Source organism: Oryctolagus cuniculus, chromosome 20, assembly GCF_051225735.1.
Source record: "Oryctolagus cuniculus isolate XC-2025 breed Fujian yellow rabbit chromosome 20, ASM5122573v1, whole genome shotgun sequence".
Taxonomy (NCBI): domain Eukaryota; kingdom Metazoa; phylum Chordata; class Mammalia; order Lagomorpha; family Leporidae; genus Oryctolagus; species Oryctolagus cuniculus.
In genome coordinates this window covers 38,925,521-38,950,845 of record NC_142886.1, presented here as the reverse complement: position 1 = coordinate 38,950,845, position 25,325 = coordinate 38,925,521, and the positions used below count along the sequence as shown (strand labels likewise).

Below are 25,325 nucleotides of genomic sequence, written 5' to 3'. Positions count from 1 at the left end.
CCACTACAATAACAGAGTTTTGTTGTGGCAGAGACCACGTGGCCCACAAAGCTGAAAATATTTACTACCTAGTCCTTTTACAAAGTTTGCTAATCTCTACCCCACAGTAAGCTGCAATTTCACCCAAGTTGGGATCTAATGACAGCCAAGGTGTAGCTGTGATGGTTCCTCAGAAAAATGAGCATCCCCTGGCAAGGCAACTATCGCAGAAGTTCAGGACCTCTCAGATGAGGGGAAAGCAAGCTATTTGCCCTCCCAAGTGAGACTCAGAATAGCATAGAAGTTTGAGATTCTCAGCCTTGTCTAACCAGATATTCCCGTCCCAAGTTTCAGAGTTTTCACTCAGTGCTCTTTCATATTAAAATATGTAAAGTGGCCAATTGAATTAACATTATAAATTTGCAGCCTACAGAATTAAATTTGTACTTAATTTTTGGTGCCTGTATAAAGTCAGAGACTTTTTAGACTCATTGTGGAAAGTTTCTCTACACAGATCATGACTCATGCTGAGAGTGTAAGGACCTGAGCTTGTTACTTTCTTGAAAGTGCTCCATGGTCTCAGTGGAATCTATTGCACTACACAGTCCTTGGAGTCATCATTATTGTAATAGTCAAGGGCAGCCGCCTCTTGGGATCCCAAGGGACTTACTTCTGCTGACACTTTATCACAATCAGTGGCATGAGATTACTTGATTACTAGTGATGCCAGTGTATACCTTGGATGACTAGCATCCTATTTGCCTTTGGCAAGGGTTCAGCATTGTGTTTAAGTCCAAAGGCGTAACTAAAACCAAGTCCAAAAATCTTATCTTTGGTGATCTGTCTCCTGGGACTATTTCAGTTCCAATTCTTCTCAGGAAACACAAAAAACCACCCCAATAATTTGAATGGGGAAAATTTCATGTTAAGTGTTAACTAATAAAAGATAGTTAACTACTGTACGTGTGAAAGAGGATTTGAGGAGCATAGAAGTAGCAGCATCAGAAAGCACTGCTACTCTAGGACTAGTGGATAGAGAACAAAGAGTACGAACTTCAAGGATAGATCCTTCCCCTCCACCCCATACTGACATTAGCATCTCTTCGGAAGACAGTGTGGGTGCCACAGAAACACACAACCTTCCAGTGGTAAAGAAATTTACTGGAGGACTTGGGCCATAGCTGATAGACTAAATCCTCTGCTTAGGTAGCAGAGAAACTGCTGCCCACTCCCCAGCTCCCCATTGATTTGCTGGCTGCAGCACACCAGTAGTAGGCAGAAAAGTCCCTTCCTTCTCCCTTACCTAGCAGTGTCCCTCCACTAGCTCTGTTGGCCACAATCAGGTCAGCTGGCAAAGGAAGACTTTCTATAGGGCCCAGCTCAGGTATCACATAGCTGGAAAATAAAGGTAGATTTGGAGCTGAGAGGCTCCAAATAAGTGAATAAGCTCTTATCCAGTTTCATGGCTGTAACCACCATCTCTATCGCACTGTCTCCCGTATTTAAATGTCTAGTCTGTTCTCCCTTGTGCTCCAGAGAATTATTACTGAATCCAGCTGGCTCTTTCATGCCTTCAGTTGGATTTCTCATAAAGATGCTTAACTTAAGGAATACAGAACCAAGCACCTGTACTTCATTTAGTTTTTCCCATCTCAATAAAGGGCATCATTGTTCAAGCAAAAACATAATCTAGACATTTATCTTTTTCTCTTACCGCATGGCTAGTTGGTCATAATCCTGCCAGCTCTATCTTAGAAATATATTCAAATCCCATCACTTTGCAGTACTTCCATTGCTGCCACCATGCTCCAAGTCATCATCATCTCTTGAATCTCAAATCTCAGAAATAACCCTAGATTTATTTATTACCAATGTATGACTGATTATTAAATTTCTACTTGTTCTGTAGCTTTTCATTCTTCTTTTTCTTCTTCTTATTGAAAGGCAGAGTTAGAGAGAAATAGAGAGATCTTCCATCTGCTGATTCACTCCCCAAATGGTTGCAATGGCCAGGAGCCAGGCTTCATCCAGGTCTCCCAGGTGGGTGGCAGGGAGCCAAGCACTTGGACCATCTTCCATTGCTTTTCCCAGGTGCATTAGGAGGGACCTGGATCCAAAGTGGAACATCTGGGACTTGAACCCGTTACACCACAACACTGACCCCAGCTTTTCATTCTTTAACAGCTACACTCCATCTCTCCTCATCAAATTTTATATAAAATAGCAAAAGCCGTAGAGTTTCTGAATATGCCTGTTGCATCTCTTGCTGTGAGAGTAAGCCTATATTTGTGTTATTTGTATTTACCAGTACAGCATTAACCCTTATTTTTAAACAATTGGTAATAACATCATTAGTAATAAAGTTAATGATATTAATATCACTTCTTCATGTGTGGTTTTTAAACTTATACAGATCTTCCTAGCTAAAACTAATAATTGCCTGTTATCAGATTTTTAAAAAACACTTTAAAGCAGTTTTATGAAGGCCTAATTTTCTTAAATTTCTGGTTTATTGGCTAGAAACTATTAAGGTAGCCCCCCAAACCAACCTCAAAAAAAATTTAGACATGTCATTGGCTTTTGGTATTAGTTAAAATCTTATTATTTTAGGGTAAATATCAGTAATAGTATTTGTTACATTCACAAGCCATATTTTTTAGTTCTTAGAATTCCATGCCGCTGAAATATAGAATTCAATAGAAAACTTCATTTGCATCTCCTGACTCCAGTTTTTAAAATTAATTAATTTATTTGAAAGGCAGAGTTACAGAGAGGGAGACACACTGAGACAGAGACAGAGACAGAGGGAGACAGATCTCTACACTGGTTCACTCCCCTAATGGCTGGGGCTGGGCCAGGCTGAAGCCAGGAACCTGGAATGCCATCTGGGTCTCCCATGTGGTATCAGGGACCTAAGTACTTGGGCCCTCTACTTCTGCTTTCCCTGGTGCATTAGTGGGGAGCTGGATCCAAAGTGGAGTAGTTGGTACTGAAACCGGTGCTCTTGTGGGAATGCAGATTGCAGGCAGCAGCTTGGCCTGCTGCACCACAACGCCAAGCCCCTTTTGACTCCCTTTTTATGCTGAGTTGAGACCATAATAAATACAGGCATCTTCTTTGAAATTAAAAATTCTTTAACCATGTTTTAACTTTTTTTTTTTAATTAAAAAAAAAATGCCTGATACAAACTCTCTTTCTTTTTCAGGTGGGAGATGTTGCTGTTTTTCTCCTGACGGTAAAGCTTTAGCTGTAGGTCTCAATGATGGAAGTTTCTTAATGGCAAATGCAGACACTCTAGAGGATCTTGTATCTTTTCACCACAGAAAAGATATTATTTCAGATATTCGATTTTCACCCGGTAAGATTCCATTGAAATTATATTTGATTTTTAACTTGGGTCTGGCAGTGAGTAACTGTATTAATGTGTGATTTTTATTATCAGTATTTTATCTCAGAATTTTACTTTTTTATTGAGAAGAGACGGTGTGGTGAGAGGAAAAAGGCATGTATTAGATTAGTGCAAATATCTGCTTTAGTTTCAATTCTGTCACCAAGTTTTCCTTGACTTGGGCCAAGGCATTTCTCTGAGTCTCAGTCTCCTCGTTTATAATATAAAAAGGATTGGAAGACTATTTTCATTCTGTTCTTCATGCATTTGAAATTGCATTAATTTTTCCCCATCAATTTCCAAGTATCCGTTATTAAATTCAAAGTCTAATGTAATATAGGAATTACTAACATTGAATCAAAAATTTACTTCTGTGGTTTAGTTCCATTTTTCCCAAACCTAAAGGGCTTGGAAGAGGTTAAATACAAAGTGTATCAAAATTATACATTTTTTTAACATTTGCTCTCCACTGAACTAATTTGTTAGCTAAAAACTTGCTTCATTTGTAAAATTATAATATACTTGAAAAATATGTCCTTTTGTGGTTTGACAAATCTGTCATGTTATGACCTGTAAATATCTAAGATACCTCCAAAAAATGTTAAGAAAATTAACCGTAGTTGCAGTATGTAAAAAATATTTCCAAAGGTAGGAAATGTCAAGCAAATATGTTTTTATTATAGGGTCTGGGAAATATCTAGCTGTAGCATCCCATGACAGCTTTATAGATATATACAATGTAATGAGTAGTAAGCGAGTCGGAATCTGCAAAGGAGCTACCAGTTACATAACCCATATCGACTGGGATGTTGGAGGTAAGACTTTTAACTTAATATTTACTATGAGCTGCGTTTGATTTAGTGTAGCTGCTTTAAGAACCAGAAAAATTATTTGACAGTTGGGTTGAAAAAGTGGTGAAATTTTATTCTTAAAATTAGTTTCTACCTAGCCGGCGCCGTGGCTCAATAGGCTAATCCTCCACCTTGCGGCGCCGGCACACCGGGTTCTAGTCCCGGTTGGGGCGCCGGATTCTGTCCCGGTTGCCCCTCTTCCAGGCCAGCTCTCTGCTATGGCCAGGGAGTGCAGTGGAGGATGGCCCAGGTGCTTGGGCCCTGCACCCCATGGGAGACCAGGAAAAGCACCTGGCTCCTGGCTCCTGCCAGGATCAGCGCGGTGCGCCGGCTGCAGCGGCGGCCATTGGAGGGTGAACCAACGGCAAAGGAAGACCTTTCTCTCTGTCTCTCTCTCTCACTGTCCACTCTGCCTGTCAAAAAAAAAAAAAAAAAAAAAAAAAAAAAAAAAATTAGTTTCTACCACTTTATTTTACATCTGTACTTGAACACTATAGAGCTTAGGATTCTCAGTATTTTACCAACTGTCATTCAAATTTGTAAAGTAATTTAAATATACCAAAAATAATTGTAGTCATGATAGCATCCTGATTTAGTCAGATACATTTAACATAAATAGTAACTTCAAATTTGGAGACTAGAAATGTTCATGAGGATTTTAAAGTCATTTTCCCTATCATTTGATATAAAATATATTCCCTAAAAATCGTCAGAATTGTATAACATAAGGAATTTGAATATCTTTGTTTTTGCAGAGTGCATGTCATACAATAATGTTTAATAAATAATAAATATTTAAATACTTCCTTTTAAAGGATTTTATTGTTTCACCTATTTAAAAATATATATCTAATAGTGTAAATTAATGTTTTTCCAACTATTATTGAACAGAATACTTACATTGATGTTTTTAAAAGATTTATTTAGTTTGAAAGAGTTATAGAGAGGGAGGGAGAGACAGGGAGAGAAATATTCCATCTTTTGGTTCATTTCCCAAATGGCTGCAACAGCCAGCACTGAGCCAGGCTGAAGCCAGGAGCTTCATCCAGGTCTTCCACAAGGGTAGGAGGTACCCAAACAGTTAGGCCATCTGCTGCTACTTTTCCCAGGCCATTAGCAGAGAGCTGGATCAGAAGTGAAGCAGCCACGACAGGAACCTGCACCCATTTGGGATGCAGGGATCGTGAGTGGCAGTGTTACCCACTTTGCCATAATGCCAGCCCTACACTGACTTTTAAGAAATATTCCAACATTTGTTTCTAGATTTTAAAAAGTATATGAATAACAAAAGAAATATTTTTATTTACATCTGCACACAAAAATTAAACCAGAGGCAGGTGTTGTGGTGCAGCAGATTAAGTTGCCACTTGGGCCCCCTACATCCCATGTCAGAGTGCCAGTTGAATCCTGGCTATTCTGCCTCCAGTCCAACTCCCTGCTAATGTACCTGGGAAGCAGATGATGGCTCAAGTACTTGAGTCCTTGCCGCATATGTAGGAAACCCAGATGGAGTTCTCAGCTCCCGGCCTGACCTAATCCAACCCAGCTGTTGAAGGCATTTGGGGAGTAAACCAGGAGATGAAGATCTCTCTCTGGCACTTTGCTTTTCAAATAAAATCTTTTTTTAAAAAAATTAGGCCATTTATGAGTTTAATACACAGTTATATGGAGATTAAGAAAATAAAATGTTTGGGGGCCGGCACTGTGGCACAGTAGATTAAGCCACTATCTGAAATGCCAGCTTCCCATATGATCTCCAGTTTGAGTCCCAGCTGTTCCACTTCCAATCCAGCTCTCTGCTAATGTGCCTGGGAAAGCAGGATTGTTCAAGTGCTTGGGTCTCTGCACCTATGTGGGAAACCTGGAAGACGTTCCTAGCTCCTGGTTTTGGCCTGGCCCATCCCTGGCTGTTGGGGCCATTTGGGAAGTGAACCACTGGATGGAAGATCTCTCTATCTCTGTTTCTCTTTCCCTCTCTTTTTGTAATTCTTACTTATAAATAAATAAATCTTAAAAAAAGAAAATGTTCTTAATACATATTGATTGCAGAGGAAAATAATTTTTATATTTATACTTAATTTTTCACATAAAATTTATTTTCCCCATAAAATGTAAACATTCTAATAGTATATGTATTTATTTTTCATATATATGTAGGTATTTTCTTTTTTTTTTTTTTTTTTTTAAGGAAAGCTTCTACAGGTCAATACTGGTGCTAAAGAACAGATATTCTTCGAAGCTCCCAGAGGGAAAAAACAAAACATCCCCAGTGTGGAGGTAGGAAGATAGTGGTGCTTGTAGTGTTGTTTGTATGAGTAAGACCAATTGGAAAACTGATGCCTATTTTGCATCATTTAGTTACAAGTGAATGCTTGTTTTCAAATTATTTGAATTATGGATATTCTTTGAGTTTATTTTACTGAGCCAGAATACCTAGATGAGTAAAGGAAGAAACTGTGTTTTCAGAAAAGGAATAAATCACTTGTATATCTAACTGTGCTCCAACTACTTTCCTTAAATATGAGGAGCAAGCAATAAGAGAACATATATACTATCTAAGATGGGAGTACTGCATGTTTGACACATCCTTTGGAAATCCATTTGCTTAACATACTTGTTGACAGATTGCTATTTAAAAAAATAGCAGGCCGGCGCCGCGGCTCACTAGGCTAATCCTCCGCCTAGCGTCGCCGGCACACCGGATTCTAGTCCCGGTCGGGGCGCCGGATTCTGTCCCGGTTGCCCCTCTTCCAGGCCAGCTCTCTGCTGTGGCCAGGGAGTGCAGTGGAGGATGGCCCAGGTGCTTGGGCCCTACACCCCATGGGAGACCAGGAAAAGCACCTGGCTCCTGGCTCCTGCCACCGGATCAGCACGGTGCGCCGGCCGCAGCGCGCCGGCCGCGGCGGCCATTGGAGGGTAAACCAACGGCAAAGGAAGACCAGTGGGTGAAGCTACTGCAACACCCAGTATCTCTTGTGCTGTTTTGAGTGCTGGCTGCCCCACTTCTGATCCAGCTCCCTGCTAATGCGCCTGGGAAAGCAGTGGAAAATGGCCCAGGAACTTGGGCTCCTTCCACCCATGTGGGAGATCCAGATGGAGTCCCTGGCTCCTTATCTGTCTCTCCCACTCTCTTTAGAGAGTGGGGGAGGATAGTGTGGGAAGTATCATCATACCCTTAAAACTGTATGAAATACATAAATTTGTTCCCTTTATATAATTTTTTAAAAATATTTATTTTATTTATTTGAAAGAGTTACAGAGAGAGGTAGAGATAGAGAGAGAGGTCTTCCATCTGCTGGTTCACTCCCCAGATGGCTGCAATGGCTGGAGCTGCACCAATCCAAAGCCAGGAGCCAGAAGACTCTTTCCAGGTCTTCCGCGTGGGTGCAGGGGCCCAAGGACCTGGGCCATTTTCCACTGCTTTCCCAGGCCATAGCAGAGAGCTGGATCAGAAATGGAGCAGCCGGGACTAGAACTGGCACCCGTATGGGATGCCGGCACTTCAGGCCAGGGCTTTAACTCACTACGCCACAGTGCCTGCCCCAAATTTTTTTAAAAAAGATAAAAAAATCAACAACAAAACAAAAACTGTATTCGGGAAGCCAATGTTTGACATAGAGGTTAGATTACTGCTGGGGACACCCACATCCCTTATCAGAGTCCCTGGGTTCAAGTTCCAGCTCTACTGCTTCTCTTCAAATGCTGGTAACAGCTGAGGCTGGGCCAGGCCAAAGCCAGGAGTCCAGAACCCAAGCTGATCTCCTGCGTGGATGGCAGGGAGCCAACTACTTGAGTTGTCACCTGCTGCTTCCCAAGCTGCACGTTAGCACGAAGCTGGATTGGAAGCAGAAGACCTGGGTCTCACACCAAACACTCTGATATGGGATGCAAGCCTCCAAAATGGTGTTCTAACTGCTGTCACACCAAACACTCTGATACGGGATGCAAGCCTCCAAAATGGTGTTCTAACTGCTGTGCCAAGTGCCTGTCCCTCTGCAGTTTTCTGCCTGACAATATTAGCAAGGTTTGTTGGCATGGCCTACAAAGTAAGACTCAACAAATTTAGCATGAAAGTAGCTTATTAAAAGAAAAGACTCTAAGTAAAAATTTTAAAATTTGTAGTACTAATCATTAGTTGGAATACATGCTTATAATGCAAGTAGAAATTTAGACATAGGATGCAAGAATATTTCTTGTTCTAGGGGCAAAAATGGTCTTACTTGTTATTGCTGTATGTGAACACCTAATGGATATATAAGCATATTCTGAATAATGTTATGTTAAATTTTTTTCTTCAGGAACTGATAGACAGGGAAGCTACAAAATTAAGAAAATTAATGGCCTAACTTTTTCATTAAAACTTTAATTTTCTTGTGATGTATAATTACAAAGACAGTAGTTCATATTTGGGTTAATAATTTTTTATATTTAGATATTATCAACTTAAAGCCTTTTTCCTTTTTTTAGGTAGAAAAGATTAGTTGGGCATCATGGACAAGTGTGCTTGGTTTATGCTGTGAGGGAATTTGGCCAGTAATTGGAGAAGTCACAGATATAACTGCCTCTTGCCTCACCAGTGACAAAGTGGTCCTAGCTACTGGTGATGATCTGGGATTTGTCAAGTTATTTAGATATCCTGCGAAAGTATGTGTTTTTCTTTAACTTTTCTAATGACCATAGTTGTGAAAATGGTTAAGGTAAAGCCGTTTCATAGTTTTTTATTGTCGCAATGTGAATTGTACACATGTAATATGTATGTAACAAGAAATGTTCAGTGTTATATTTCCTGTTCGTGGCATCATATTTATAGGTTTTATCTGAAAGAACTATTTTAATTTATGATCCCAGGCCGTAAGTTATGTATTACATTATACAATGTTTTCCAATGCAGAATAATGTAAATATTTCTTTAAAGGAATCATTCCTTTTATTCTAATAATAACTCTAGTAATTTTACTATTACTTTGATTAAATATGTACCATTAACAGTAAATATAAACTCTTTATGGTTATAATTTTTAAGTTAAGTTTTTTAAAAAGATTTATTTGTTTGAAAGGTGGAGTGACAGACAGCTAGAGAGAGAGAGAGAGATTTTCCATCCATTGGTTCACTCCCCAAGTGCTTACAAACAGCCAGGGCTAAGCCATACAAGTCTAGTACCAGGAGCCAGCGAATTCATCCCGGTTTCCCATGTGGGTGGCAAGGACTCAGCTGCTTAAGCCATCATTGTTTCCTTCCCAGGTGTTTTAACAGGAAGCTAAGTAGTGGGACTCAAACCCAGTATTCTGATATCAAATACAGACATCCTAAGCAGCAGCTGAATCTGCTGTGCTACAACGCCCATAAGTTTAAAATGTTTTAACCAATTAAATACAAAATACTTAAAACACCTATAAGATGAAGATAAACAGCATTGATTTAATGTGATGGATGATTTTTTCAAACCAAACTCTGCAGATAACCAAGCTATGTGCTGTGTAACTATTCATTTTTTAAGTCAATTCCCTCTATTCAAACTACTGTGGAGTATTAAACTTCTGCTTTGCAAAAAAATAAAATTCTTGCAACAAGTCCAGATGTGTTTATTTCTTAATTGTCGGAAATTAAGTTACATATTATAACCCAGCACCAACATAAGCAAAAACATAAATTTGAAATAGGGCATTGAAATCATGATATAGTTGTCTTAAGTAATTGCTCATATTAAGATTTTTAGATCACCATTGAAATGAAAATTTAGGTGTAAAACTTCTCATAGAGAACTTAGACACTCTGCAGGCCACTGTTTTATATATATATGAGTGGTAGAACCCTACTTGATAAAAAGGTGTTCCATTAAAGTACTTATTATTCAGAAACCTCACTTCCAACATTTCAGATGGTGTGAATCTCTTAGGAACATGTTTTAGATTATTGGTCTATAGAAGAACCAGACAATCTTAGAGAAACAACCTTTTTACAGTGCTTTGATGACAGATCCCCCTACCTACCTTTTACTGAGTCTTTATTCTCAGAGAATTCACAAGGTTTTATTATCTAAGACATCTCTTATTTCAACACCCTTGAAAAGATTGCAACTTCAGGCTGGCGTTGTGGCTCACTTGGTTAATCCTCTGCCTGTGGCGCCAGCATCCCATATGGGTGCTGGTTCTAGTCCTGGTTGCTCCTCTTCCAGTCCAGCTCTCTGTTGTGACCCGGGAAGGCAGTGGAGGATGGCCCAAGTGCTTGGGCCCTGCACCCGCGTGGGAGACCAGGAGGAAGCACCTGGCTCCTGGCTTCGGATCGGCGCAATGCCGGCCATTGCAGCCAATTGGGGGGTGAACCAATGGAAGGAAGACCTTTCTCTCTGTCTCTCTCACTGTCTATAACTGTCTGTCAAATAAATTAAAAAAAAAAAAAGAAAAGGTTGAGACTTAAAACCTGCAGATACAAATTGATCTGAAATTTAGTTTGTATTGCTAATATTCTAGATTTAAGTTACCAGTGCCTGTAACTTGGATTTTCTTGATATTTAAATAAAAATACATACATATATAATGAACAAAAGCAATAATGAATTAAGATGAAAAATATATATACAAAAATATAGTGGGACTGGTGTTGTGGCACACAAGTAAAGCTGCTGTTGGAGACCCCCACACCCTGTATGAGAGTGCCAATTTGAGTCTTAACTCCTCTGCTTCCAATTCAGCTTCCTGCTAATATGCCTGGGAAGGCAGCAGATGATGGCCCAAGTACTTGGGTTCCTGCACCTACGTAGATCTGGATAGAGTTGCTGGCTCCTGGCTTCAGCATGGCCCAGCCCTGGCAGTTTTGGGCATTGGGGAGTGAACCAGCAGGTGGAAGATTTCTCTGGCTCTTTCTCCCTCTCTCTCTGTCACTCTACTTTTCAAATAAATATTTAAATACGCATGATTAATAATTGCTTTTGTTTCTATAGAGACATTTGTATCCTTTACCACCTTTTGTGTTTTATGTGGTATTTTTTGCATGCAAAGGATTTTGTTAGCAGATTCCAGAAGGGAGATTGGTAAATCTAAGGGACAAACATTTTTATGCTTTTGATGCAGAAGAATACCACTTGGTTTCCAAAGGAGTTGTGCCAGTGATACTAACGATGTGTGAAACTACTGGTTTTATCCTGTCCTCACCAGGTTTTAGAATTTGTATTTTTTATTATTAAGAATTTCTGTGTATTCTCATTTTTGTATGTTGCACTTTGGAATAACTTTTATACTAAGAAACAAAAAGTTAAAAATTATAATTAACAATGTGTCAAATAATGAAATTTCTCAGAAAGAATGTTTGAATTTTTTTTCGTCTTTAGGGAAAATTTGGAAAGTTTAAGAGATATATGGCCCATAGTACGCATGTCACAAATGTTCGCTGGACTTACGATGACAGCATGTTGGTTACCCTAGGAGGTGCAGATATGTCTTTAATGGTGTGGACGAATGAAATGGAAGGCTATCGAGAAAAAAGGCCTTGTGATAGTGAAGAATCCGATATTGATTCTGAAGAAGATGGGGGTATGTCATTTTAAAATATTTTAACAAAAATATGTTTAGAAATATTTAGAAACATAGAAGAAATTAGCACAAGTAAATTAAAACTGAAAAAATTAAAACAGGTAATAATGTTTAGATGATGTGCTGTTAGTGTTCTTGGTCTGTTTAACACTGAAATTTGTTTTGTTACTCAAAAATAACAGCCTGGCATATAATGATTTATATATTCTTCATCTATAAATGTAAGACAATTGTATTTTAAATAAATTTTATATAGCCCAACTTCATATTTTAAAATAATCTTTATTTTTCCTAATATAATAATTCCAATACAATTTACAATAAAAATAAACATAGCACATATAATTTAACCATTCAAAGTTAATCACTTAACATTTGTGATATATTGTTAGGTGAATATGCTTTTAAGTACATCTTGCTGTTAAGAAAAGTGGTATTATGTTGAGCTTATTTTTGTAATCTGCTACTTGGTAATGCCTTGAAAACATCAGTACATAACATTAAATAATATTTTTGCTGGGTATATATCATTTCATAATTTGGCTATAACAACTTATTTCAAGTTGTTAGACATACTTAATATCTAATTTATAAGATCATAACTGATCTCAGTTATCAAGTAAAGAATAATTTATGTTTTATGTTAGGCTATGACAGTGATGTTACAAGGGAGAATGAAATCAGTTATACCATCAGAGCCTTATCAACAAACATTCGCCCAATGTTTGGAACCAAGCCTCATTTGCAGCAAAAAGAGCCTTCAATTGATGAGAGGTAACAGTCGAGTTTAAAATTAGAGGAAGAAAAGGATACTGATCTTAAAAGTTGAATTTATTGTTTAACCAAATGGGTTTTTTGTAGTAACTCAATAAAAGTAACATTCTTGCTTTATACACTGCCCAGCACCTCTCAAAAAAATGTTTGTCCTAAATACTTTTTGGAGGTGCCAGCTGTCTTTGCAAGTACTTTAGGAAATTATACACACACACAAACACACACACACACGTAAAGTGAGTATGATTATTCTTTTTTTTTTTTTTTTAATTTATTTGACAGAGTTAGACAGTGAGAAAGAGACAGAAAGGTCTTCCTTCCATTGGTTCATCCCCCAAATGGCTGCTATGGCCGGAGCTACGCCAATCTGAAGCCAAGAACCAGGAACTTCTTCCTGGTCTCCCATGTGGGTGCAGAGCCCAAGCACTTGGGCCATCCTCCACTGCCCTCCCGGGCCACAGCAGAGAGCTGGACTGGAAGAGGAGCAACCAGAACTAGAACCTGGCGCCCATATGGGATGCCCGCGCCGCAGTGGAGGATTAACCAAGTGAGCCATGGCACTGGCCCTGATTATTCTTATTTGTTAGCTTTTATAAATAAATTTGTTGGGGGCTGGTGCTGTGGCATAGCAGGTAAAGCTGCCGCCTGCAGAGCTGGCATCCCATGAGGGTGCTAGATCTAGTCCCAGCTGCTCCACTTCTGATCCAGCTCTCTGCTATGGCCTGGGAAAGCAGTAGAAGATGGCCCAGATCCTTGGGCCCCTGCACCCACGTGGGAGACCTGGAAGAAGCTCCTGGCTCCTGGCTTCGGATCGCCACAGCTCCAGCTGCTGTGGCCAATTGGCGAGTAAACCAACAGATGGAAGCTGTGAGGGGGACAGCTCACGGGGCACCTGCAACCATGGCGGCCAGGCTCCCAGGCCTCACATGCAGCAACAGCAGGACCTCTGGGTGTGCTGGCTACCTCCCGGGCTGAGGTGCAGGGCCCTGCCCAGCAGGTTGTACCCCTTATCCTCGGAGGCCTGTCAGGCTAGCCTGGCACCCACAGCTCTCTGGAAACCTGAGCAGCCGGGAGGTAGGCAGGCCTCTGGCTCCTCCAGGGGAGGTCCTGCCCGTGGGGTAGAGGCTGTGGGTCTCCTTGTCACTGACTTGTCCGTGGATCTGAATAAAGCCCAAGGCTTTCTTCCCCTGGGAAAAAAGTCATAAAACATACTGGCTCTTTATTTTTTTAAAGATTTTTTGTTTTTACTTGAAAGAGTTCTAGAGAGGCAGAGGCAGGGAGAGAGAGAGGTCTTCCATCCACTGGTTCACTCCCCAGATGGCTGCAATGGCCGGAGCTGTGGCGATCCGAAGCCAGGAGCCTCCTCCAGGTCCCCCACATGGGTGCAGGGGCCCAAGAACCTGGGCCATCTGCTATTGCTTTCCCAGGCCATAGCAGAGCACTTGATTGGAAGTGTAGCAGCTGGGACCTGAACCGGCGCCCATATGGGATGCTGGCACTGCAGGTGGCAGCTTTTACTTGCTACACCACAGCGCCAGCCCCATCATATTGGCTTTTTAAAAGTTCTTGCAAATATCCACTTTAAAGTAAAATGTTTCTGATGACAATTAATGATTACTGTTTCTTGTTTATACTTTTGTGGATTTTTTTCCTAAATGATTTCAATAATTTAACATTTTTCTTTCTCAAGTATTTTTGTAGCAAATCTTGTGCATTCAAGATAGTCGATTTTGTCAAGCAAATTTTCAATATTTTAATAAGTATTTAAAACAATGTAATATAAATTTTAGGTGTTTTTATGTTTTCTTAGAATTCTGTTGATATCTTGCCTTTATTATGTCTACTGAACTACTGTATTTTATTCATTATCAATTTTCATTTGTGTTTTTCTACTTTTTTCCTTTTATTCCTTCCAAAGGCAGGGAGTAGTAAGGTAAGTACTTTATTGAAAAATTTACTGTTTATTCCATTTTGATCTCTATAATACTTCAAGATATTAAGATACTGATTTTCCCTATAAAATATTTTTTTTGACAGGCAGAGTGGACAGTGAGAGAGAGAGACAGAGAAAAAGGTCTTCCTTTGCTGTTGGTTCACCCTCCAATGGCCGCCGTGGCCGGCACGCTGCGGCGGGCACACCGCGCTGATCTGAAGGCAGGAGCCAGGTGCTTCTCCTGGTCTCCCATGGGGTGCAGGGCCCAAGCACTTGGGCCATCCTCCACTGCACTCCCTGGCCACAGCAGAGAGCTGGCCTGGAAGAGGGGCAACCAGGAAAGAATCCAGTGCCCCGACCAGGACTAGAACCTGGTGTGCTGGCGCCACAAGGCGGAGGATTAGCCTATTGAGTCGTGGCGCCAGCTTAAAATATTTTTTTAAATATTTATTTATTTGAAAGTCAGAATTACACAGGGAGAGGAGATGCAGAGAGAGAGAGAGAGAGAGGTCCTCCATCCGCTGGTTCACTCCCCAATTGGCCGCAATGGCCGGAGCTGTGGCGATCCGAAGCCAGGAGTCTGGAGCTTCCCCCAGGTCTCCCACGTGGGTGCAGGGGCCCAAGGACTTGGGCCATCCTCCACTGCTTTCCCAGGCCATAGCAGAGAGCTGGATTGGAAGTGGAGCAGCCGGGTCTCAAACTGGTGCCCATATGGGATGCCGGCGCTTCAGGCCAGGGCATCAACCCACTGCGCCACAGTGCCGGCCCTTTTTTTTTTCCCTATAAGGTATTTAACTATATTTGTTGAGAAAGAAAATTTCATTAGAAAATGAAATAGAGCAAATCTAATGAGTTGCATTTTTACATATGGTATGCGATTGTTATTATCAGTCTTTCTTATGATAATTTCATTTTAGAAATAACTTCACAAGCAACTGTGGTCTAGTTTTGTTTAAGTTTATTTATTTAAAAGAGGTTCATAAAACAAACTTAACTACACATTCATCAATGTGGTTAAGATTACTCCATTTATAAACCTGTTAGCTTTATTTAATGTGTGTTTCATCTATTCATTCATTTAAAAGTATTAAAATAAGTTAACTATGGTACTGTATGTTTAATAAAATGACATGTGTAAGGATTCTTTGGGGTATTTTTTTTTTTAATTATTTGAAAGGCAGAAAGAGAGAGGGGTCTTCCATCCGCTGGTTGACTCCCCAGATGGCCCCAATGGCCGGAGCCGTGCAATCTGAATCCAGGAGCCAAGAGCTTCCTGCGGGTCTCCCACGGGGTGCAGGGGCCCAAGGACTTGGGCATCCTCCACTGCCTTCCCAGGCCGCAGCAGAGAGCTGGACTGGAAGTGGAGCAGCCAGGACTCATGGGATGCCAGCACCACAGGCGACAGCTTCACCTGCTGCGCTACAGCACCAGCCCTCGGGTACTTCTATTGCTCCCTTTAGTGAGAAGAAAATGTCTTCAGAGATGATGCAAAAATGGCTAGCCAATTTTAGAAGTAAAAAATGTAGCAACAGGAAAGTACTGGGAGATTGTACAGAAAAAAAGTAGACTTGAGACCAGATCATGCAGAAATTCAGATTTTAGGCCTCCCTTAATATATTTGACAGCCAGCAGGAATTACCTGTTTTCAGCAGGGTGATGTGTCCAAAGATGAATCTAGAGTGTGATACAACCTCTCAAAAGGCCCACGTGATCTTATACAATTTGCACAGAATTAGAGCATACAGACCTAGCCTCCCATCTGGAGTAGCTTATTCAGTGTTCTCTCCATTAAAGGGGACCTCGACAGCTTAGAGTGGTCAGAAGAACACACAGGGTGAAGGAAGGTTGGGAGGCCACTCAGTGTAAAGAATAATTAATTGTTCTGGGAATCATTTGTTTCAAAATAAGAAAAGTAACTGGAGATACACTTGTTGTCTTGGATGTGAACCCCTTTTCATGTAGAAGTGATCCCCCGTGGGCCGGCGCCGTGGCTTACTAGGCTAATCCTCCGCCTTGCGGCGCCGGCACACCGGGTTCTAGTCCCGGTCGGGGCACCGGATTCTGTCCCGGTTGCCCCTCTTCCAGGCCAGCTCTCTGCTGTGGCCAGGGAGTGCAGTGGAGGATGGCCCAAGTACTTGGACCCTGCACCCCATGGGAGACCAGGAGAAGTACCTGGCTCCTGCCATCGGATCAGCGCGATGCGCCGGCCGCAGCGCGCCAGCCGCGGCGGCCATTGGAGGGTGAACCAACGGCAAAGGAAGACCTTTCTCTCTGTCTCTCTCTCTCACTGTCCACTCTGCCTGGCAAAAAAAAAAAAAAAAAAAAAAAAAGAAGTGATCCCCCGTGATAGGAGTATTCAAGCAGTTCAGATGAGCAGTTGTCGTTGGTGCTATAACGGGAGTTCTAGACAGGGAGAGAAAGTTCCTGGCTTACTGGAACTTCGGTGATCCCTTCTAGTCCTGTCTCAGTCATTATGCTATTGAAGGAAATAAAGCAAAAAAGTTACTCCATGCTGCATCTGAGACTTCAGCTGGTAAATGGCTAGCGAAAGTCTCAGATGTAGCATGGTCCTGAATGACTCATTTTGCCTGCTTCCGTGGGCTAACTTTGGAACTCTCCTGGCTTAGAATAGGAAGAGGTTAGCCTCTATAGCCAGTTTCCTAAAAGCAGCTCCAGTACCACCAGCCTTTTAAGTTAACATTTTATTTCCTGTTCTTAAAGATAAGGGGGCCAGTGCTGTGGCTCAGTGGGTTAAAGCCACAGCCTGCAGCACCAGCATCCCATATGGGTACTGGTTCAAGTCCCAGTGACTCCACTTCTGATCCAGCTCCCTGCTAATGGGCCTACAAAAGCAGCCAAAGATGACCTGAGTCCCTGGGCCCCTGCACCCGCGTGGGAGACCTGGAAGAGGCTCCTGGCTCCTGGCTTCAGCCTGGTCCAGCCCCAGTCCCAATCGATGTGGTCATTTTGGGAGTGAACCAGCACATGGAAGTCCTCCCTCTGTCTCTCCCTCTCTCTCTCTGTAACCCTTTCAAATAAGTAAATCAATCTAAAAAAGAAAAAAAATATTTTGTAGAAAAATGAGGAATGGTTAGGTTTAAAGTTTAGAACATAGAATATGTTGAATACTCTCTTATTGGCACTTTTTTAACCTTCTTTCTTCTGATTCCTCTGCCATTAATGGAGTAATGTAAACCTTTTCTTATGTGTAATAATGAACTAAAAACAATAGGCCTTTAATTATATGCAGTGTAGTCTATCTGCATTCAACTTACAAAATGTTTTATTGTAGTAATTATTTTACTATTGTTGTAAATTCAAATTTGTGTTATAATCTTTTCCCTTTTTTATCTGCTGCTGAAAAGAGGTTCCAGGTAAGCCTCTCTTTACTAAGCTTAGCAAGCCCTAATTTTGTGTTTTTCAGCTCTCATATTTACCATCAAAGAGCTACATTAGTTGGTGTTCTTTATTTCTATTCATAGATACTCTTTTTTTCCTTTGAAATTAGTATTCATGCAATAAATAGCATCTTAATTGTTGGACTGACCCTGGATAAGTAACTGCTTTATTAAAACTTTATCCAACTTATATAGTTTTAGAAGTATAATTTTAAGTAATAATATACCTCATATAAGTGATCTTAAATAAAATATGCTTGTATGTGGGATTATATAATTAAAAATTATGTGTTTACTCAGTTAGCTGAAAACTATTGAAAGCTATTAGTCAATAACAGTAAATAAAGTTCACCAATAAAATTGACTTGGAAGAAAAGCTAAAGCTTCTATCACTGTTTAAAATGATTCTAGGAGAAATATTTTTAAATGTTGAATATTTTAAATTCAGTTCTATTTTATATTTGTACATTCAAAAAGTATATGAAGAAGATTTAAACCAAAAATTTCTGTGATAATTTGAAATTTGTTTTTATAATTTTGATGAGGCCATTAACTTTTTATGACAGTCTTGTGTATTCTACATGCTGCTTCATATTCATAAAAATGTACATTTGTTTTATATTACATGTTCAACATATGGTATTTTTAATTGTATAACTTGGTAATCATTTTGAAATACAAATATATTTATGCCTTTAATTTTGAGTTATTCGTAAATGTTGGAATTTTTTCCACAGTAAAGCTAATTTGTATCACCTCTTGATTTAGTTGTTACAAATTAAATATTAACTTAAAATTTGGAGAAGTGTTGACGCATGATTGACTTAGATTCAGTGTTTGGTTATTAAATATTTGGATAAAGATTATTTGAGATAAGTATAATAAGCTAAACTGTTTTAAATTAAAAGCTTTTAGAGAAGAGTCTGTCATTTAACTGATTGAGAATCTGAACTCTGCATGCCTGTTAGAACACTAGAAATTGACCCTGAACAGAGAAGATAGGGCTAGATATGAGAGCTACTTTATAGGTAAAGTTGATAAGTACTTAGTAAATAGTGAGAATAGGGCAAGAGGAGGAGTCTAAGGCGATAGTAATAGTAATTACATTTTACAGAGTAAGATTTGCAGGGCATTGTGACTGTAAAGTGACAGTGATGCCATTAAGCAATTAGAGAGACCTCAGGAAGTGGAGATGGTAAAGGGCATGGCAGTATAGCTAATGAGTACAATTTGAGCTCAGATATGACTTATGTTGCCATTAGGAAAGAAATGTCATAGAAAAATTATCATAATTCACCTTCCTGAAGAATGTATGTCTTGTCTGCTGGTACAAGATGCTGTTAGATGCTGTAGAGAACAATCCAGGCTTTGTTGGAAATACACCCATCCAGACATTTTTGAGTATGTTAAACTGACATTTTTATGTCTGTTTATAAACAGTCTGCTTTTATACTACTATATTATTTACACAATGAAACAAACACCAAAGAAATTAAAGTGAATAAAAGATCCAATATTTTCTTCCTACTTTCGTGCATTCAGAACTATCAAGATGTGCAGGGCACAGTCCATCGGCCTGGGTTCCTTTCTGAAATGGTGTGACAGACGCCTCTCAAGGGCAGGTGAGGAATTCTCAGTGAAGGCCCCAAGTGATGCCGCCTTTTCCCACTTCTCTACTACAGGCCACCGGTGAGCAGGGCCCCACCTCAGCCGGAGAAACTCCAGACAAACAATGTTGGCAAGAAAAAGAGACCCATAGAGGTAGGGAAACTTACTTCTCAGTATTACTAAGTACCCGCAAGTCCTTGTAAAACATCCAAGTCTTCTCATTTTTCTTAAAAATAAGTGTATTCAATAACCTTTTTTACTAGGTTGTAAAAAGAGAGTGCTTATTTCTTATATCTGAGTTTTGTATTGATACCCTGTTTGTCCTTTTTTTTTTAAGATTTATTTATTTATTTGAAAGAATTGCACAGAGAGAGAAGGAGAGGCAGAGAGAGAGAGGTCTTCCATCCGCTGGTTCACTCCCCAGATGGCCACAATGGCCAGAACTGTGCTGATCCGAAGCCAGGAGCCAGGAGCTTCCTCCGGGTCTCCTACATGAGTGTAGGGGCCCAAGGACTTGGGCCATCTTCTACTGCTTTCCCAGACCAGAGAGCTGGATCAGAAGTGGAGCAGCTGGAACTTGAACCAGCATCCATATGGGATGCTGGCACTGCAGGTGGCAGCTTTACCCGCTACGCCACAGCACGGACCCCATGTTTTGCTTTTTTTAAAATGAGTCTTAGCTTAACTTTTCCATGAATAATACCCTTAATTGAACTTTATCTTAGAGAACTTTTAAATGTAAATGTATTTGAATGATTTATTGTTTATGCAAGCACAGACACCTTGGCAATGTCTTATACTTAGTTAAAGGTTAAATGTTGTACCAAGACAGGAACTTTTATCCTATGCCATGTATTTATGGTATTGGATATGGGGTTCATGAAGACTGTTTCTCCTTTTGTTTGTGTTTCCAACCAAAGAAACCTTCCACAATAATTGAGGAAGAAGGAAGGCTCTCCCCACGCATTTCATAAGCCCATCATTGGCAGCAAGCCAGCAGGCTACTAAGTCAGGCACAAACAAGGCGTAAAACTGAGCGAGGGTGTCAGGTGTAGCTCCACCCCCAACCCAGCCCCACAAGGTCAGTGAAAACAGGCCAACCTTTCAGCTGCAGGATGACCTTCCAGAAGTTCAGCATGAGCTATCACAGATGGTGTAGTTTAGTTGTTTTGTTTTGTTTTGTTTTGTTTTTACTCAAGGTGTAGTTAAGTTTTTGTCTGCTGCTGCTGACTACGATACAGACTTGGACACAGTTCATCCTGAGTTATGTATGAAGATCAGATATTTTGACCAACAAGTTGAAATACTCTTCTTTGGACACAAGAAGTATCTCAGTGTTTAGCATATAAAGTCTTAAATCTAAAACCTTTGGAATCAGGCAACCTTATGCTTCTCTCTTCCTTTTTACAAGTTTGTATAGAAAGTATGAAATACAAATTACAGCTGCCAAAACAGGTCACATAGAGATGAATGCTACTTAATTTTGTGTTTGAAGTTTGTAAAATGTAAAAAAATGCATCCCCCATTTTGACAGAAGATGCTATTACATGTATATAAGAAAGTGTAATTTTATAATAGTTGTATCATTGTGGTTATAGGATCTCGTGCTGGAGCTTGTTTTCGGTTATCGGGGCAGAGACTGCAGGAATAATGTTCACTATTTAAATGATGGTGATGATATAATTTATCACACAGCGTCTGTTGGAATTCTGCACAATGTTGCCACAGGTAGGAAATCCTGATTCTCTACTGCTCCCACTTTTTTTTTTAAATTTAGGATTTTTACCTAGCAGCTTAAACATCTTTGTTAAAACTATAAATAACTTAAGAGAAACAGTCCAGAATAGAAATACTTCATTTTGCAGAACATTCTAGTATTTCAGGTAACCAAATTTCAAGCTTAAGAGAATAAATATAGCAGAATAATGCACAATGCTTTCCAGTCTCTTAAAGTGAAGATTTACTGCAGGTAAAGCCATGTTTATAGTGAAATCATGTGAGGCTTTGATTCTGTTTTCCCATAAGGTGATCATGAGAACAGTTGGTTTAGATGGTTGCCTCAAATAGTGATTTTATTAAAAAAGATTTATTTATTTATTTGAAAGGCAGAGTTATAGAGAGGCAGAGAAAAACAGAAGGTCTTCCATCCGCTGGTTCACTCCCCAGATGGCCTCAATGGCCAGATTCGAAGCCAGGAGCTTCTTCCGGGTGTCCCACACAGGTGCAGGGACCCAAGCACTTGGGCCATCTTCTACTGCTTCCCAGGCCATAGCAGAGAGCTGGATCGGACGTGGAGCAGCCGGAATTCGAACCGGCACACATATGGGATGCCAGCACTACAGGCAGCAGCTTTTCCCGCTATACCACAGCACTGGCCCTCTGATTTAAAGTAGCAGGTTGGGTGCATGCTTTCTGGGTGGAGGATTGTTCCCACTGAGGCCTTACAAAGCTGCTGGACTTTGGCTATACTGATGTTAACTTGTTTGGTCTAAGAAATCATAAAAATATTTCTTGATATTTATTTAACTAATTGAATTGTTGAAGAACAAATGAAGTACTTTAGCACCATTTGATGACCAATATGATAGTCCCACTAGTAACATTAAGTATTTAATTTCGAATTCTGTTTAATTACTTATAATTGCAAACCTCATGAGGTTTGAAAGTTGTACATAAAAATAGAGGTTGCTGGCCCAAACATTCTGCCTTTTCCCATGATAGTTTCATTCTAAATTGGTAGAATAAATTGATTATGTGAGTCATAATCCCCTACTCCTGGTCAATACTAACAAATATGATCCTTTTGTTTTGATTTCCTAAAGAAAAAGATTCACCAGGATCAACCAGAAATGGGTGGCAATTTTCCATCTAATAATGTAGGCCATTTTAAAAGTGCTACTTTAAGAGAAAATCCTTTCAATTGAGGCTTTGCCTGTCCTTTAAAGAGAACAGAAAGAAGATAAGGAAGGAATGAATATGAAAATACTGATGTTTATTCTTATAAGTTTATCTTTAATGTCATGTCAATAATGAATCAGCTTAGCTTTCTTTTTTTTTTTTTTTTTTTTTTTTGACAGGCAGAGTGGACAGTGAGAGAGAGAGACAGAGAGAAAGGTCTTCCTTTGCCGTTGGTTCACCCTCCAATGGCCGCCGCGGCTGGCGCGCTGCGGTCGGCGCACCGCGCTGATCCGATGGCAGGAGCCAGGAGCCAGGTGCTTTTCCTGGTCTCCCATGGGGTGCAGGGCCCAAGCACCTGGGCCATCCTCCACTGCACTCCCTGGCCACAGCAGAGGGCTGGCCTGGAAGAGGGGCAACCGGGACAGAATCCGGCACCCCGACCAGGACTAGAACCCGGTGTGCCGGCGCCGCTAGGCGGAGGATTAGCCTAGTGAGCCGCGGCGCCGGCTGAATCAGCTTTCTGATGGTGAGATGTGAGAGAAAGGGCTGGGGGACTGAGGGGAAACACTTGCTTTGGTTCTGATTATTCCATCTCTTCCCAGTTTAGGGATCCATGCTATGTTCATAGTCTAGAAGTCTTGATCTATGAGCCAGTCTTCTGCCAACTTAGCCAACAACACGTACCACACGTAACTACTCATTTATCCCTTCAGCTGAACTCAGCCCTGGATAATATGAAGCATATTTCAGTTTGAGAAGTTTTAAAATATTATCTATTAGGTCTGTTAAATGTAGTTGCTGGATTTTGTTTGTTTTGTTTTGCTTTCTGGAAAACCTGATATTCATAGCCCTCTGTAATCTGAATCCAGCTTACTGCTCTGACCTCATTTCCCACTTCTTCACCTCACTGGCACAAGCCCACTTCTGTTACCTCCTGCGTGGGTGACCATCATAGTTTTCTGCGCTCTCTTCTGTGTCACTGTTGCTAGACGAATCCCAGTACACCTTTGATCAAGAAACTTCAGTGCCTCCTGCTAACTACAGGATAAATACAAAATATGAATAAACATGGCCAAATATTGAATGGAAAATCATTGCTGGTTTCCCTGTGACCCTTTAGGAAATCAAAACAGAAAGATCATAAGCTAACATTTAAAATCCTCTATAATTCCAGTCCCAGCTTGCCTTTCTAAGCATATTACTTACTTTTTCATCTTCATAACACTTCAGCCAAATGAACCATCTCTATGCATACCTAAAACTGCCCTTTGTGCCTTGAAGTGTTTCTCTGCCCTTCCCTTCCCACCTTCTCATTCACAGAGTCTGTCTGAGTCAGTGCAGGAATGCCCTATGCCTGTGATGAGAGTACTGTTTTTTGCTCTGAATCCGGTAACATTTTGATCCTTTACTCTCATGTGGCACTTAGTATCTGTGCTATATGGTTCTGTATTATATAGGGCTCTATCCCCTAAGATTCCTGATTCATTTTTCTGTCTTCATGATGATGTGTGTATACATAGGAAGTGCTCAAAAATATGTATTGAATAAGCAAATACATTAAAGAATAGTTCCTTTGCTTGGATGAGTGCATTTGGCTGTTCCATCCTAAACTTTTCAAAGAATCCTCTAATTCTATTTTTATAGGAACTCAGAGTTTTTATCAGGAACATAATGATGACATTCTGTGCCTCACTGTAAATCAGCACCCCAAGTTTATCAACATTGTGGCAACTGGCCAAGTAGGTATGTTTCTATATTTTAAAAAGAAGTAATTTGAAGGATTTTATTCAGATAAATTCAGTATTCTAGGAAAAAATTAAAATGTAGTGGTAGATTGTTCAAAAGCTATATGTACATAGAGCACATACCAATTTGCTTCTAAGTATTTTCCGGTCACCACTTTGGTAATATGAATTAGTTCAGACACTTAAGAATTTAATATAAATGACTTTATGGTGATTGAAATAGTTGGAGTTAGTCCTTTAGTAAGAATTTCTCATCACCAAAAATATTTAATTCCATAGCATAAAAAGCAGAAAGGAAGAATTTGAAGAGGAAATGGTTAAAAGGAGAGCCTGGAAGGAAGTAGACCAGAATGGAGAGAACCCAGAACTGTTGGTGGATCTCTGCTACTTTTTTTTTTTCCCTTTGGCGTTGATCCAGTTCACCAGCTGCTTTGAAGTGCAGTGTCATGCTGTCACCTTTTATTATGTGAAAAACTTCTAAAAAAAAGGGGAAAACTCCAAGAGAATAGCCGTTCTGTTTAGGACATATCTACACTAGTCATCACTGTGGATACTGCATAGTAGATTTGGTCAATTACATCTTCACAACTCTGGTGTAATATGTAAAAATTATTGAAATCAGCCAGCGTTGCAGCTCACTAGGCTAATCCTCCGCCTGCGGCACCGGCACCCCGGGTTATAGTCCCAGTTGGGGCGCCGGATTCTGTCCTGGTTGCTCCTCTTCCAGTCTAGCTCTCTGCTGTGTTCCGGGAAGGCAATGGAGGATGGTCCAAGTGCTTGGGCCCTGCACCCACATGGGAGACCAGGAAGAAGCACCTGGCTCCTGGCTTCGGATCAGCGCAGCGCGCCGGCCGTAGTGGCCATTTGGGGGGGTGAACCAATGGAAGGAAGACCTTTCTCTCTTTCTCTCTCACACTAACTCTGCCTCTCTCTCTCTCACTAACTCTGCCTGTCAAAAAAAATTATTGAAATCACTAGTTTTATTGCATCTCAGTGAGCTAGCTTTCTAGGTGTCTTTTCCTCTTGAATAAGATCATTTTTTTTAAAGATTTATTTATTTATTTGAAAGTCAGAATTACACAGAGAGAGGAGAGGCAGAGAGAGAGAAGTCTTCCATCCAATGGTTCACTCCCCAATTGGCTGCAATGGCTGGAGCTGTGCCTATCTGAAGCCAGGAGCCTCTTCCAGGTCTCCCATGCAGGTACAGGGGTCCAAGGACTT

At 40.4% G+C, this 25,325-nt stretch overlaps 1 protein-coding gene across 12 annotated transcripts in view; it reads left to right on the top strand.

The window, feature by feature from the left end:
* EML5 (EMAP like 5) overlaps positions 1 to 25,325 on the top strand; it is a 173,485-nt gene that overhangs the window by 121,152 nt on the left and 27,008 nt on the right. For 9 of the 12 annotated variants that reach the window (XR_016226443.1, XR_016226442.1, XR_011385002.2 and 6 more), the window contains 10 exons: positions 3,185 to 3,337; positions 4,051 to 4,182; positions 6,407 to 6,495; positions 8,686 to 8,862; positions 11,547 to 11,748; positions 12,396 to 12,522; positions 14,441 to 14,455; positions 19,536 to 19,614; positions 21,060 to 21,189; positions 24,004 to 24,102. Coding sequence is in view for 6 of the 12 variants with exons in the window: in XM_070065495.2 (XP_069921596.2) it covers positions 3,185 to 3,337; positions 4,051 to 4,182; positions 6,407 to 6,495; positions 8,686 to 8,862; positions 11,547 to 11,748; positions 12,396 to 12,522; positions 14,441 to 14,455; positions 19,536 to 19,614; positions 21,060 to 21,189; positions 24,004 to 24,102 (1,203 nt within the window). In the remaining 6 variants the exon portion in view is untranslated. The remainder of the gene's footprint in view (positions 1 to 3,184; positions 3,338 to 4,050; positions 4,183 to 6,406; positions 6,496 to 8,685; positions 8,863 to 11,546; positions 11,749 to 12,395; positions 12,523 to 14,440; positions 14,456 to 19,535; positions 19,615 to 21,059; positions 21,190 to 24,003; positions 24,103 to 25,325) is intronic. The other 3 variants (XR_011385003.2, XM_008271941.5, XM_070065494.2) reach the window with 3 other exon arrangements.